Source organism: Rhinoraja longicauda, chromosome 2 (assembly GCF_053455715.1).
Source record: "Rhinoraja longicauda isolate Sanriku21f chromosome 2, sRhiLon1.1, whole genome shotgun sequence".
Taxonomy (NCBI): domain Eukaryota; kingdom Metazoa; phylum Chordata; class Chondrichthyes; order Rajiformes; family Arhynchobatidae; genus Rhinoraja; species Rhinoraja longicauda.
The window spans coordinates 105,504,113-105,519,755 of record NC_135954.1 but is presented as its reverse complement, the minus strand read 5'-3'; the positions used below and the strand labels follow the sequence as shown (position 1 = coordinate 105,519,755).

The 15,643-nt window shown below is 45.2% G+C and overlaps 1 protein-coding gene across 5 annotated transcripts in view; it reads right to left on the bottom strand.

Annotated features, from left to right (window-relative positions):
• The window catches only part of pard3aa (par-3 family cell polarity regulator alpha, a), a 946,605-nt gene extending 935,442 nt beyond the window's left edge, over nucleotides 1–11,163 (bottom strand). For 4 of the 5 annotated variants that reach the window (XM_078425377.1, XM_078425422.1, XM_078425385.1 and 1 more), the window contains exon 1: nucleotides 10,696–11,163. In XM_078425377.1, coding sequence (XP_078281503.1) covers nucleotides 10,696–10,815 — 120 coding nt within the window. In that variant the 5' untranslated portion in view covers nucleotides 10,816–11,163. Of the gene's footprint in view, nucleotides 1–9,397; nucleotides 9,692–10,695 lie in introns of those variants that run through there. The other variant, XM_078425395.1, reaches the window with a different exon arrangement.
• Between the last annotated feature and the right edge of the window lie 4,480 nt (nucleotides 11,164–15,643).

The following is a 15,643-nucleotide window of genomic DNA, read 5'->3' as shown; positions in this document are numbered from 1 at the left end:
CCAGATGTGAGTTCGACTCCCAGGTATCAATTTCTTTAAGCAGGTTGTCTCGCATCTTGTACCGGTTTATGATCAGCTTGACTTTATGAGTAACTCTCATGGAAAAGCATTTGGTGTAATTGAACCCCATTTGCCAAATGGTTTCCCAATTGCAACGATAGTTTATGTCATTTCGAAGAACCTTGGCATCTTCAGCAGCTTTGATCTCTCGATGCACAATACAGTCGTCTGCCAAGAGTCTCACTCTCGAAGACAGGTTGTCAGGCAGATCGTTGATGTAGATCAAGAACAGCAATGGTCCCAACACCGTTCCCTGTGGCATGCCGGACTCAACTGGAGATTGGTGTGATGACTCACCATCTACTGCAACCTTTTGATGTCCTTTGGTGAGGAATGAATCAATCCAGGAGTAGAATAAGACAATAACTGCAGATGCTGGTACAGATCGAAGGTACACAATACACGTATTGTTGAAAGGCTGGAGCGATTGGGCTTGTATACACTGGAATTTAGAAGGATGAGGGGGGATCTTATTGAAACATATAAGATATTTAGGGGATTGGACACATTAGAGGCAGGAAACATGTTCCCAATGTTGGGGGAGTCCAGAACAAGGGGCCACAGTTTAAGAATAAGGGGTAGGCCATTTAGAACGGAGATGAGGAAGAACTTTTTCAGTCAGAGAGTGGTGAAGGTGTGGAATTCTCTGCCTCAGAAGGCAGTGGAGGCCAGTTCGTTGGATGCTTTCAAGAGAGAGCTGGATAGAGCTCTTAAGGATAGCGGAGTGAGGGGGTATGGGGAGAAGGCAGGAACGGGGTACTGATTGAGAGTGATCAGCCATGATCGCATTGAATGGCGGTGCTGGCTCGCCTACTCCTGCACCTATTGTCTATTGTCTATTGTATATATTCACAAAATGCTGGAGTAACTCAGCAGGTCAGGCAGCATCTCAGGAGAGAAGGAATGGGTGATGTTTCGGGTCGAGTCTGAATAAGCATCTCGACCCAAAACGTCACCCATTCCCTTCTCTCCTGAGATGCTGCCTGACCTGCTGAGTTACTCCAGCATTTTGTGAATAAATACCTTCAATCCAGGAGTAGAAGTTATTTCGGATGCCATGGTGGTGAAGCTTAGCCATCGACCTACGGTGGGGAACGATGTTGAAGGCCTTGCTGAAGTCCATTATAATAAGCTCGGCCTGCCCTCTGTTATCCAGGATTGTTCGCAGATTATTAACCAGGACAGGGAGCTGGGTCTGGCATGACCTCCCTTTGCGGTATCCATGCTGCTGGTCAGCTAGTATATCGTGTATTCCAAAATGCCTCATAACATGGCCGTGAATAATATGTTCAAGGAGTTTGCAGACAATTGAAGTGAAGGATACCGGACGATAATTGGCTGGATTTGAGCGGCCCCTCCTTTTGTAAATTGGAGAGATGTTTGCATTACGCCAATCACTCGGTAGTTCTCCAGTAGAAATTGATTTCTGGAATAATACCTGGAGGATTGGAGCAATGCTTGAAGAACATGATTTCAAAACTCTGGCAGTTTGCCGTCTGGGCCACAGGCTTTGTAAGGATTCAATTCAGACAAATGTTTTTCAACTCCCTCTTTGGTGATGAGCAAGTGGGCAATATCTGGTGCACTACTTGGGACAAGATCTGGAAAATCAAATTGTTTTTCTCTGGTAAAAACCGAGCAAAACTGACGACCAAGAGCTTCGGCTTTATCCTTTGCAGCTGAAATGAAATTAGAGTTTGCAATGCATTGCATATAATAGGAATATTCCGTTTAGGTACAATGTCATCACACATTTCATGGAGTAAACCTAATCTGCTTCAAAAAGAAGGGTCTCGACCCAAAACGTCACCTATTCCTTTTCCCCAGAGATGCAGTCTGACCCGCTGAGCTACTCTGGCTTTTTGTGTCTATCTTCAGTTTAAACCAACATCTGCAGTTCGTTCCAACACAAGATGAATTATGTATTCATTATGGAGAAATGAGGCTTCCAAGTTAAAAGTCATTTTGAAAAATCAAAGGGGGGCCTCGTATCTCAATTCTGAACCTCAACTCTACAAATACAGGCATAACTTTACTTTAGAATCGCCTCAACCCAACAGGAAATGCCATAGTGCTGACAAATGTAGGCTGCTGTGCTTTGGGCCATTTGAACCAAATAGGAAACTGTTATGCTCCTCAAAACAAAAGGTCGAAATATGAAACATTAAGCTCAGCCACATACGACAAATCTTATGCTACTTTAACAGAGAATATATATTTAGTTGTGCGTAGGAAGGAATTGCAGATGCTGGTTTAAACCAAAGACAGACACAAAAAGCTGGAGTAACACAGCGGGACAGGCAGCATCTCTGGAGATAAGGAATGGGTGACGTTTCAAGTCGAGACCCTTCTTCAGAAAGATGTTTAGTTATCACCCCTGCAACTTATCCAAATAGGTTGGCACGGTGGCGCAGCGGTAGTTGCCGCCTTACAGCGAATGTAGCGCCGGAGACTCGGGTTCGATCCTGACTTCGGGCGCCATCTGTACGAAGTTTGTACGCTCTCCCCGTGACCTGCGTGGGTTTTCTCCGAGATCTTCGGTTTCCTCCCACACTCCAAAGACGTACAGGTATATTGGTTAATTGGCTGGGCAAATGTTTTTTAAAAATTGTCGCTAGTGTGTGTAGGATAGTGTTAATGTACGGGGATCACTGGGCAGCGCGGACCCGGTGGGCCGAAGGGCCTGTTTCCGCGCTGTATCTCTGTATCTGTATCTCTAACTTGATCACGTTAATTTTCTTCACAGCGAGTATCAATCACTCTGTAGCCAGTTTCGCTGATAAGGCTGGTTAGTTATTTAGTTGATAAGCACCCAAGTGTGCCTTGGAGAGCGGTGGTAAATTATTGGCACATTGCATATCATACTGAGCGTTAATGTTTTTTGGGGGTGGTTTTTTCAAACATTTGTCTAGTTTTTCTCCCCTTAAAAGTGAAGAGTGAAATGATTTTCAAAATCTGATTTTTGGCAAAGCAGTCCAGGGTTCAAATCTCCCAAACAGAACAGTGGAATGGTTTGGTGAAATGCACTGGATGACAAGAGAGGACCACCTACATCGGCACAGAGCAGTCAAGCTGACCACCCTTCTTTGCTACAAATTCATAGCAATTAAATGGTAGATTCCTTCAAAAGAACACCAGAATGTAAACTCACTCCACACCCCTATTACAAACTACAATTTCATTCAGTTCACCGGAACAGCCTTTCACTATTTACACACCCAAACCATAAAATTTTCTTTGTTCCAGTAAAACCACTCACCTTTTTTTTCCCCCAAGCATCAAACCCAAAGTATATTTTAGTCAACTTTAAGCTGCATCAATTCCAGAGAACCAATAATTTCATATAATTATGTTTATCCAGGAATGTACATCCTTGTCAGTCACAAACTTAATCCTCCTCTGGGTCAATGCTAGGTTATCGAGGCCAAGATATCAGAGTGGCTTTAATGGAGAATGTCATTTTCCGTGGATGGAATCCCTCGCGGCTCAGGTGGAATCCATTTGGACCACCAGATACACCCCATGAGTTCCATTCCTCCTCTCCAGCCCCGCAACATATTCACTCTTTTATGTCCACTTAGCTGCGTAGCAGTAATTAACAAGAGGTAATCAATCTAAAGTAGACACAGAATGCTGGAGTAACCCAGTGGGCCAGGCAGCATCTCGGGAGAGAAGGAATGGGTGATGTCACCCATTCTTATCCAGAAATGCTGCCTGTCCCACTGAGTTACTCCAGCATTTTGTGGCTACCTTCGATTTAAACCAGCATCTGCAGTTTTTTTTCCCTCGACAATTAACCTATAATTTTCAGGTGATAAAAGTCTACCACCGTAGGTATCACAAAATGCTGGAGCAACTCAGCGGGTCAGGCAGCATCTCTGGAGAGAAGGAATGGGTGACGTTGCGGGTCGAGACCCTTCTTCAGACTGATGTCAGGGGGGGCGGGACAGAGAAAGGATAGGTGGAGACAGGAAGTCAGTGGGAGAACTGGGAAGGGGGAGAGAGGGACAGAGGAGCTATCTAAAGTTAGAGAAGTCAATGTTCACACCGCTGGGGTGTAAGTTGCCCAAGCAAAATATGAGGTGCTCTTCCTCCAATTTGCAGAGGGCCTCACTATGACACTGGAGGGGGCCCATGACAGAAAGGTCAGACTGGGGGGGAGGGAGTTGAAGTGCTCAGCTATCAGGTTGGTTAAGGCGGACTGAGCGAAGGTGTTGAGTGAAACGATCGCCGAGCCTGCGTTTGGTCTCGCCGATGTAGAGATGTTGACATCTGGAACAGCGGATACAATAGATGAGGTTGGAGGAGGTGCAGGTGAACCTCTGCCTCACCTGGAAAGACTGTTTGGGTCCTTGGATGGAGTCGAGGGAAGAGTTAAAGGGACAGGTGTTGCATCTCCTGTGGTTGCAGGGGAAAGTGCCCGGGGATGGGGTGGTTTGGGTAGGAAGGGACAAGTGGACCAGGGAGTTACGGAGCGAACAGTCTCTGCGGAAAGCAGAAAGGGGAGGAGATGGGAAAATGTGGCCAGTAGTGAGATCCCGTTGTAGGTGAAGGAAATGTTGGAGGATGATTTGTTGGATACGCTGGCTGATGGGGTGGAAGGTGAAAACGAGGGGGATTCTGTCCCTGTTACGAATGGAGGGAGGGGGAGCAAGAGTGGAGCTGCGGGTTATAGAGGAGGCCCTAGTGAGAGCCTCATCTATAATCGAAGAGGGGAAGCCCCGTTTCCTAAAGAATGATGCACTAGTGTGAAACACCTCATCCTGGGTGCAGATGCGGCGTAGACGGAGGAATTGGGAGTAGGGGATAGAATTGGGAGTAGGGGAAGTCTACCGCCGTGAGAGAGGAGAGAGGGGGGGTGGGTTGGTTAGAACAAAGGAGGACTTTGATTAGTATGGGTGTCAGGGGCTATGGGAAGAAAGGCCTGTTTCCATGCTGTATCTCTAAACTAAACTAAAATTGCTGGACATTCTCAGCAGGTCAACAGCAGTTGTGGTAAACAACTTAGCGTTCACTTACTGATATCTTCAAAGCTTTTTTTTTTGCTTCCTTCCAAGTATTCTGCTGCATCACATTTATTCGATATCACAGGATGGATCATGATCTATTTCCTCGCGTCAATGAGCCACACAACATGGAAACAGACATGCTGTTCTTTCTTGATTGGTGGGGGGGTCAGGGGAGAAGGCAGGGGAATGGGGCGAGGAGGGAGAGGTAAATCATGCATGATTGAATGGCGGAGTAGACTCGATGGGCCGAATGGCCTAATTCTGCTCCTATCGCCTATGACCTGCCGCGGGATACTTTGCCCTTTATATGGCGACTCTTTGCACACCTTGGTTCAAAAGAGTCAAGAGTGTTTGATTGTCATGTGCCCTGGATAGAACAACAAAATTCTGACTTGCAACAGCACAACAGAAGATGTAAACATGGTACACAGTAAACAGTGTAACGAACAAGAGGGGGGGAAAAACGAGCAGGTATTTTGCAAAACAAAGAATATCACTGTGACCCGTCACATGTGACACTAACGTATCATTCATTCTGTACGATAAAATCTGTGACGAGACTGCTAATACTTTTCAAAAGCGCTTCCTCAACATCACCACCGCAAATTGCACACCACTGCTTTGAGAGAGTTTGTTGGGCAAAGGACAGACACCATTGCAAATGTATCAATGGTGGCTGTACTTCAAAAGTAAAAACATGAGGCAAACCTTTGTCATCCCAGGAGACCTGTATTTATGTGAAGATTACATTTTAACAAGCTCCTTCCTTCATGCCAAGACTTAGTGCCATTCATCATCTCCTTGTATTTGTTTTCATTGCCATTACATCTAAACCCCTGAAACCAATTTGTTCTTAATAACATGCTTCTACTATCTCTTGAAAATCTGGATTTGAAAACTTATTTTTCTCAACAGCAACCAGTATTTTTTTCTTTTTCAAATGCTCATCGACTGGTTAAAAATGTCGTTCATTTACATTAAATTCATGTTATTCCTAAGTCAGATCTCAGGAAAACCTTTGAAAACCAACTAAATAACTATAGTAGACATTTGTACCAAATCAATATATATATTTTGATGCAAAGAAAAGATGTGTCAGCCCCCTTAAAAATATTTTTAGGGAAGTTCCTTCCACAACTAAATGATATTCATGGTGAGGGGGTTCGGTCTGGAATAGTGACAAGCATACATGTAAACATTCACAAAATAAATCATTATTTTCAAAAATTGTCATCCAGCGACATAAACACTGACCAGGGACAAAGCAGTTTGACATCACACTGATCTGATTATAGGCTTCTCCGCATCTGGCCTATTGATCCAAACGTTAGCCTATTCATAAAGCAACTTAATTCTTTACACGAATGAATTATGCAGTTTGATCCAAACCTCAAATGCAGTTCAACTCAATATCATATGGTCATAAGGTCATAAGTGATAGGATTAGAATTAGGCCATTCAGCAAGCCGACTCTGCCATTCAATCATGGCTGACCGATCTCTCCCTCCTAACCCCATTCTCCAGCCTTCTCCCCAAAACCTGTACTATCATCATATCATATCATATATATACAGCCGGAAACAGGCCTTTTCAGCCCACCAAGTCCGTGCCGCCCAACGATCCCCGTACATTAACACTATCCTACACCCACTAGGGACAATTTTTTTAAATTTATTTTTTACATTTACCCAGCCAATTAACCTACATACCTGTACGTCTTTGGAGTGTGGGAGGAAACCGAAGATCTCGGAGAAAACCCACGCAGGTCACGGGGAGAACGTACAAACTCCTTACAGTGCAGCACCCGTAGTCAGGATCGAACCTGAGTCTCCGGCACTGCATTCGCTGTAAAGCAGCAACTCTACCGCTGCGCTACCGTGCCGCCCTATACTAATCAAGAATTAATCTATCTCTGCCTTAAAAATATCCACTGACGGCCTCCACAGCCTTCTGTGGCAAAGAATTCCACAGATTCACCACCATCTGACTAAAGAAATTTCTCCTCATCTCCTTCCTGAAAGAACGTCCTTTAATTCTGATAAATGTAATCTGATAAATTAATCCTGTTCATTCTTAATATTGAGCTCAACTCATCAAATAAAGATTCATCAGCAAAATATCCTTACTCTTCCCACCTCTCCCTCAAAACAAAACCGCAAGATTACTGTCACTGCTGCTATCAATACTACATTAAAAAAATTACCCAAATGATATAATATCATCTCACCAAATGACTAAAAATGCACTTATGGCAATAATAAATCACAATGTTTCTAAGTGTTTCAAAACAATCGAGGGTCATAAAAATGGTGCAACATTTGTCTGGGCATGTGCTAAAACTAATCACACAGTCCTGATGACATCAAAGTCAACTGGAGTTGGTATACAACTTTCGTTGAAAAGAAACAAAATAATTTTGTAAAAACGTCAACATTTAAATCTCATAACTGTTACTCAAGTGGACCTGAAAATAAGGTGTGTACATAGAATCTCGGGAGAGAAGGAATGGGTGACATTTCGGGTAGAGATCTTTCTTCAAAGCCCTTCTTGAAAAAGCCGATCTACGTACATGTATTTTAAAGATTATTAATGTACCTTCCTCATCTACTTCCACTAGCAACCCATTCCATATCCCCACCACCCTCTGTGTTAAAAGGTTTCCCCTGAGATTCCTATTAAATCTTTCCCCCTCACATTATCCTGTGCCCTCCAGTCCTTGAGTCCTCGACCCTGGCATCTATGTCCCTCATGATTTTATATAAGATCATATAATTTTACTATAAGATCATCCCTCAGCATTTTATGCTACAGGAAATAACGTCCGAGCCTGTCTAACCACATAACTTAGTCCCCAAAGTCCTGACAAAATCCCTTTTGATATTTTCTACACTCTTTCAAACCAAATGGCATCTTTCCTATGGAAAGGTGACCAATACTGAACACACTATTCCAAGTGCAGTCTCACCAACATCCTGTACAACTGCATATCATGTCAATGCTATACCTGGTACCCTTACTAATCAGGGTCAATCTTCATTGAAGCCTTCTTAACCACCTCATCTGTCTGTGATATCATTTTCAGGGAACTAAGTACCTGCACTCCGAGATCCCTCTGCTCGACAACACTGCCTTTCACTGTGCAAGTCCTACCCTGGAGATAAGACACAACATGCTGGAGTAACTCAGCAGAACAGGCAGCATCTCTGGAGAGGTTGAACGAGTGATGTTTCAGGTCAAGACCCTACCTACTTCAGACACGGTTGCGGTAAATATTTTAATTGCCGGCAGAGCAGAGGGATTGCTAATTTAATTGCCAGCAACTTTGCTTGATTTCTTATTCACTTGCCCTAGGCAACTGTGGGACCATCATTTAGCTCCTCAGCCTTTCCCCACCACCAATACTCCTACTGAAACAAGGCAACATCGCCTCAATGAATAACACTCCACTTAGGGATCCAACCCATTTTGTTTTACCTTCACAACATCAGCTTAATCAGATAGAGTAAGGATGTTCCTATTTTACCTAAGATAGACACAAAATGAGTCTGAAAAGTCTCAACTGTGGAATTCTCTGCCTCAGAAGGCAGCGGAGGCCAATTCTCGGAATACATTCAAGAGCGAGCTAGATAGAGCTCCTAAGGATAGCGGAGTCAGGGGGTATGGGGAGAAGGCAGGAACGGGGCACTGATTGAGAATGATCAGCCATGATCACATTGAATGGCCTCCTCCTGCACCTATTGTCTATAACCCCAAACATCACATTTTCCTTCTCACCAGAGATGCTGCCTGTTCCACTGAGTTACTCCAACATTTTGTGTCTATCTTTGGTGTAAACCAGCATCTGCAGTTCCTTCCTACACAGGTCCTACTCTGGTTTGACTTCCCAAAATGTAATACCTTACACTTATTTGAATTGCCATTTCTCTTCCCATTTACCTCGCTGATCAAGAACCAGTTGTAATTTTTAATAACCACCTTCAAAGTGAACAATGCTGTTGGTTAGCACGCGAGAAAAGCTTTTCACTGTACCTCGGTACATTTGTCACTAAGCTAAACTACCACCTACTTCAATGTCATCTACACACTTACTGACCATGCCTTGTACATTCTCACCCAAATTCTCACTCCAACTTTAGATAGTTCCTCTGTCCCTCTCTTCCCCTTCCCAGTTCTCCCTCTTTCTTCTTGTCTCCACCTATATCCTTCCTTTGTTCCGCCCCCCTGACATCAGTCTGAAGAAGGGTCTCGACCCGAAACGTCACCCATTCCTTCTCTCCCGAGATGCTGCCTGACCTGCTGAGTTACTCCAGCATTTTGTGAATAAATACCTTCAAATTATCGATATAGTTGGCAAACAATCGTGGGCTCAGCATCAATCCCAGAGGCACACCACTCATCACAAGCCTCCACTCCCAAAAACAATCTTGCACCATTACCTCGGTCTCCTGCAATCATGCCACTTATGTCTCCAATTAGCTAGCTCTTCCTTGATCCCATGTGATCTAAACCTCACAGCACAGAACCCACGTTTGTGTGTGTGTGTTTTTTTTAACATACTATTAATGAGAGAGTGAACCCTGGTTTACGACGCAGCACACAACATTTCAATGATATCCTTCATGTCGATAATCAACTTAGTTACTGTAATTGGGATCCATGCAAATTACAAATCGATATCAGCTATTAAAAAAAAACAAGCATGCAAAGGACGTATTTAGCGGCTGATGAAAAATAAACTTTCGTTTATTATTTTATTTCAGACTGTAAAAAAAGCTGGCTCTCTGCGAAACACAACGCTGTGTGAGAGAGGTCCAGCTAATCTCGTCGTCTCAGTGACAAGCTTTTCCTTCGAAACGGGAGAGGGGGGGGGGGAGGGAAAAAAAGCCATTCTTTCTTGCCGCCCGGCGACCTCAACGAACATCGGGCAATTTAATTGAATTCGCAATTACGCCTGACCTACAGGGTGAACAATTCGCCTGCAGAATGTCCAAAAAGGTTAGAAACTCTAGTTTAAAAATAAAAAAAACACTTTGGCAGCCACACTCCACGGCCTCCCTTCTTGGGGAAAGCCTCGGGCTGGATTTTCCCAACCTCCTCCCACCAGTTTATATATATATATATTGGTGAAAAGGGAGGAACACACACAAAAAACACACACACACATACACAAAGCTGCGACTGGGGAGGGAGGGAGGGAGGGAGGGGGGGCTAGACACACACAAAGGCAGAACCCCAGTTGTGAAAACAAAGTTACCAAAAAAAAAACTTTCCCCCTGAAACTTGTGTGGGAGAAAGATGTGGGAGGGAAACTTGAAAGGTATAGTTTTTGTACTTTTTATTTCCCTCCTCTCCTCTCTCTCTCTCTCTCTCACACACACACACTCTCTCTAGTCGCTCTGGAGTGTTGAAACGTTGTATCCAGGCTGACTTATGGAGGAGCGCCATGTTGCTGCTACACAAGCTGATTGTGGTGGTTTTGGATACAATGAGAGAAGGCGGCCGCTTGCTACATTGTGGCGGGGAAGGGATGGGATGGAAAGGGATGGGATGGGATGGGAAGGGAAGAGAAGGGAAGGGAGGCACCGTAGCTCACTGAGCAGCCTCTATCTACCATTCCCGCACTCACCTTGGCGATGGCTCGGCGGTACCTGGTGACTGCTTGTTGTATGAGTGCATACACCGTGATGGCACCATCTCCACAAGGAACAACCACCCTGGTTCTCGCAAAGCAGACGGTCACTTTCATTCCCCCTCTCTCTCTCTCCTTCTCCTCCTTCTCCTCCTCCTCCTTCTCTTCTTTCTTCTCCTCCTTTCCCGAGCGACGTGTCTTTTTTCCCAAATAATGTTTCAACAGAGAGGGAGGAACAAAAACAAACAAAAAATATCTGCAAGGTCGTAAATCCAAAACACGCACACAGCCCACACGGTAGGAAAATGAAATAAGGGGAGAAGTAGGGAAGGTGGTCTCCTTTGCGCTCTCACGATGCGAGCCCGTGTTTACTCGGCGTGTGCGAGGCAGAGGGATCCATGGTGAGCGGGGCTGCTCTCTCTCTCTGCCTCTGCCTCTGCCTCTCCCGTCCCTCCCGTCGGCGGCCACCTGTTCCTGTTTGTGGGAAGCGAGATCAGCACACAAGACTGAGTGAGCACCGACTCACGGCGCCACCCAGCGTCTCCGCGCTACCGCCGCCAACATCTATCTATCTTCTCCACACACCGAGACTCTCGTTTGTTTGTTCGTTCGTTCGTTTGTTCCTGAACTCGAGCCTAAACGGTGCACGGTAGCGCGACAATTTTAGGACCACCTTACTCACCATTAGTCCCTTTGGTGCTAATGGAAGAAGTTTCATTCAAATCGGCGTTAAATTAAGTTTAAATCTTTCTCTGAGGGAGGGGGTTGTTGGGGATGGGGAGGGGGATGGGGAGGTGGGGTTGATGGGGAGAGGGGGTTTGAAGGGGATGGGGAGGTTTGAAGGGGATGGAGAGAGGGGAGTGGGTAGGGGAAGGGGGGAGGAAGGAGAGGGGAGGGAGTGGAAGGGGGAGAGGGGAGGAGAGGGTGCTGTACCAATGCAGGAGAGGCTTGGGCCCAATGGGTCCACTTGGTCTAGTAGAAAATAGGTGCAGGTGGAGGCCATTCAGCCCTTCGAGCCAGCACCGCCATTCGTTGTGATCATGGCCGATCGTCCACAATCAATTACCCCTGCCTGCCTTCTCCCCATATCCCTCGATTCCACTAGCCCCCAGAGCTCTATCTAACTCTCTCTTAAATCCATCCAGTGATTTGGCCTCCACTGCCCTCTGTGGCAGAGAATTCCACAAATTCACAACTCTCTGGGTGAAAAAGTTGCTTCTCACTCCAGTTTTAAATGGCCTCCCCTTTATTCTAAGACTGTGGCCCCTGGGTCTGGACTCCCCCAACATTGGGAACATTTTTCCTGCACCTAGCTTGTCCAGTCCTTTTATAATTTTATATGTTTCTATAAGATCCCCTCTCATACTTCTAAACTCCAGTGAATACAAGCCTAGTGTTTTCAATCTTTCTTCATATAACAATCCCGCCATCCCAGGGATCAACCTCATGAACGTACGCTGCACTGCCTCAATTACAAGGATGTCCTTCCTCAAATTAGGAGACCAAAACTGTACACAATACTCCAGATGTGGTCTTACCAACTTTATTCCTATACTGAAATCCTCTCATTATGAAGGCCAACATGCCATTAGCTTTCTTCACTGCCTGCTGTACCGGCACGCTGACTTTCAGTAACTGGTGTACTTTATCCTGTCTAAAACTGTTACAATTGTTTCGTTGGGTTGCTGTTGTCTAAATTAATTAAACTATTGCATCGTATGGGAGGCACATTCCCAATCTCGTTGTACCCCTGGGTACAATGACAATAAAGATATATTGTATTGTATTGTATTGTATTGTTGTACAAGGACACCCAGGTCTTGCTGCAGTTCCCCCTTACCTAACCTGACTCCATTGAGATAATAATCTGGAAGGAACCACAGATGCTGCTGGGTTTACACCGAAGGCATCTTAAGTGCCACAATTGTTCCTGATGTTTAGGGGAGTCCAGAACCAAGGGAGGGAGGGGGTCACAGTTTAAGAATAAGGGGTAGGCCATTTAGGACTGAGATGAGGACAAACGTTTTCACCCAGTGAGTTGTGAATCTGTGGAATTCTCTGCTTCACAAGGCAGTGGAGGCCAATTCGCTGGATGTTTTCAAGAGAGACTTAGATTTAGCTCTTTGGGTTAAAGGAATCAAGGGATATGGGGAAAAAGCAGGAACATGTACTGATTTGAGATGATCAGTCATCTAATGTCTCAAAGCGCCCAATAGCCTACTGTGCACATATTTTCTATATTTCTATTGCATCTTTTAGAAACATGACTTTTTTAATATCCTGCTGCAAACATCTTGCAAGTACATCAGTGCATTATACAATTAAGACTCATAAATATGTCGGAAGGAACTGCAGATGCTGGGTTTACACCGAAAATTTGGTGTGTAGATGATACAGTAAGCGTGTAGGTGATACAAAGATTGGTGTTGTTGTGCAGAGTGAAGCAAGTTGTCCAAGATTCAACAGAATATTGATCAACTAGGAAAAGAGGCAAGGAAATAGCAGATGGAATTTTAACACCGACAATAGTAGAATGATGCGTTTTAGGAAGTTAAACCAGGCGAAGATATACACACTGAATTGAACAAGCTTGTGGAGTGTTAATGGACAGAGATTGAGGAGGACAGACACAAAAAGCTGGAAGTAACTCAGAGGGACAGGCAGGATCTCTGGAGAGAAGGAGTGGGTGACGCTTCAATAGAAAATTGACAATAGGTGCAGGAGTAGGCCATTCGGCCCTTCGAGCCAGCACCGCCATTCAATGTGATCATGGCTGATCATTCTTAATCAGTACCCCGTTCCTGCCTTCTCCCCATACCCCTTGACTCCACTATCCTTAAGAGCTCTATCTAGCTCTCTCTTGAATGCATTCAGAGAATTGGCCTCCACTGCCTTCTGATGCAGAGAATTCCACAGATTCACAACTCTCTGACTGAAAAAGTTTTTCCTCATCTCTGTTCTAAATGGCCTACCCCTTATTCTTAAACTGTGGATCGAGACCCTTCTTCAGACTGAGAGTCAGGGGAAAGAGAAACGAGAGGTATAGATGGTGATGTAGAGAGATATAGAACAAATGAGGAAAGATATGTTCAAAAAAAAAGTAACGATGATGATGAAATAAATAGGCCATTTGTTAGCTGTGTGCGAGGTGAGAACGAATACAGACAATTTGACTCAACTAGACGGCTTTGAAGATGGTACCACTTGGGTGGGGGAGGGATGGAGAGAGGGATAGCAAGGATTACTTGAAGTTAGGGAAGTCAATATTCATACCACTGGGCTGCAAGCTGCCCAAGCGAAATATGAGATGCTGCTCCTCCAATTTGCTTTTGGCCTCACTCTGACAATGGAGGAGGCCCAAGACAGACAGGTCGTGTGGGAATGGAATGGGGAATTAAAGTGTTTGGCAACCAGGAGATCAGGTAGGATCAGGCTGACATAGTAAAGATAGACAGAGAGTGATGCACTCTCAGCCTGCACTGAAGGCAATGCGCACTCTGGGGACAAGTTCAACAAGATTACCCCCCAAATTGCACTCTCGGGAGGGCCAGATTTAACACAATTAACTCTGCCAGATTTAATATTGTGACCAGTCCAAAAACCTCCCTCCCCCTCCATATGTGGAGTAACGATGTATCTTGGACCAACAAACAGGAAATAAATGTGCTGTTTTTTTGCTGTTGATCTTTGCTATCTCGTGATGGCTGGGCAAAATAAAAATCTGCGGGAATGGAGAGGGGACGACCAATGACGTCTGGCAAATAGAGTTTGTACAACATGTTGCAGGCCCTTCAGCCCAACTGGTTCATCAATACCATGCTCTGCCACAGAAGGTAGTTGAGGCCAGTTCATTGGCTATATTTAAGAGGGAGTTAGATGTGGCCCTTGTGGCTAAAGGGATCAGGGGGTATGGAGAGAAGGCAGGTACGGGATGATCAGCCATGATCATATTGAATGGCGGTGCAGGCTCGAAGGGCCGAATGGCCTACTCCTGCACCTATTTTCTATGTTTCTATGCTTGTGTGCAGGAAGGAACTGCACATGCTGGTTTACACCGAAGTTCACACGTGCCACAAGTCACCATATTTTGGTGCTATTTACAGAAAAGTCCAAAGTCCGGTTCACACGCTCAATATACTGGAGCTGCACCCGATCCACGAAAGCCCCAGGCTGCTGCAGGACCTTGTGCGTCGCACTCAACCAGTTTGGCACACGGACCGATATTCCTCTCCTCCGTGTCCCGAGGGCACCTCTTGCAGCCGCCCTTGAAGGTTCTGGAGGCAGTACCCCTGTTCTTCTCCGACCTGCCCACTCCTCGCGTCCGTCGTCACCAGCGGCTCCCTCCTCCTCGGCTCTCCGGTCTTCTGGGCCAAGCTCGGTGACTTCCAACATCCCCCCCCCTCCCCTGCAGGCTGCGGCCCGCCCGGGCTTTCTTCATGGCGGCGAAACAGGCCCACAGTTGCACGTGTCCACAAGTGGCAAACTGGGTCTATCTTCCTCTGACCAAACATTTGGTCATCTGTACCAATGCATTCAAACGTAAAAAAAGAAACAGATGAAAACAGATTGGTAGACATGCTGTACATGGACTGGTCGGCTTTTGACAAGGTCCCATAAGGAAGGTAACTCCAGATGGTTAATGCACAAAGGATGTGAAAAGTGTTGGTAAACTTGTTCCAATATTAGCAGGGTAATACGATGCATGGGATAGTGATGGATGAGTATTTTTCTGATTGAAAATATGTAGCAAGTGGTGTTCCACAGAAACTTGTACTCGTCATTTGTTGCTTGTAATATATATGTATGCCAACCAGTTCTCTATCCATGTCAATACCCTACCCCCAATACCATGTGCTCTAATTGTGCACACTAATCTCTTGTGTCAATAGTCAATTTATTTGTCACATACCCATAAATGTGCAGTGAAATGAAAAATTACCCGCAC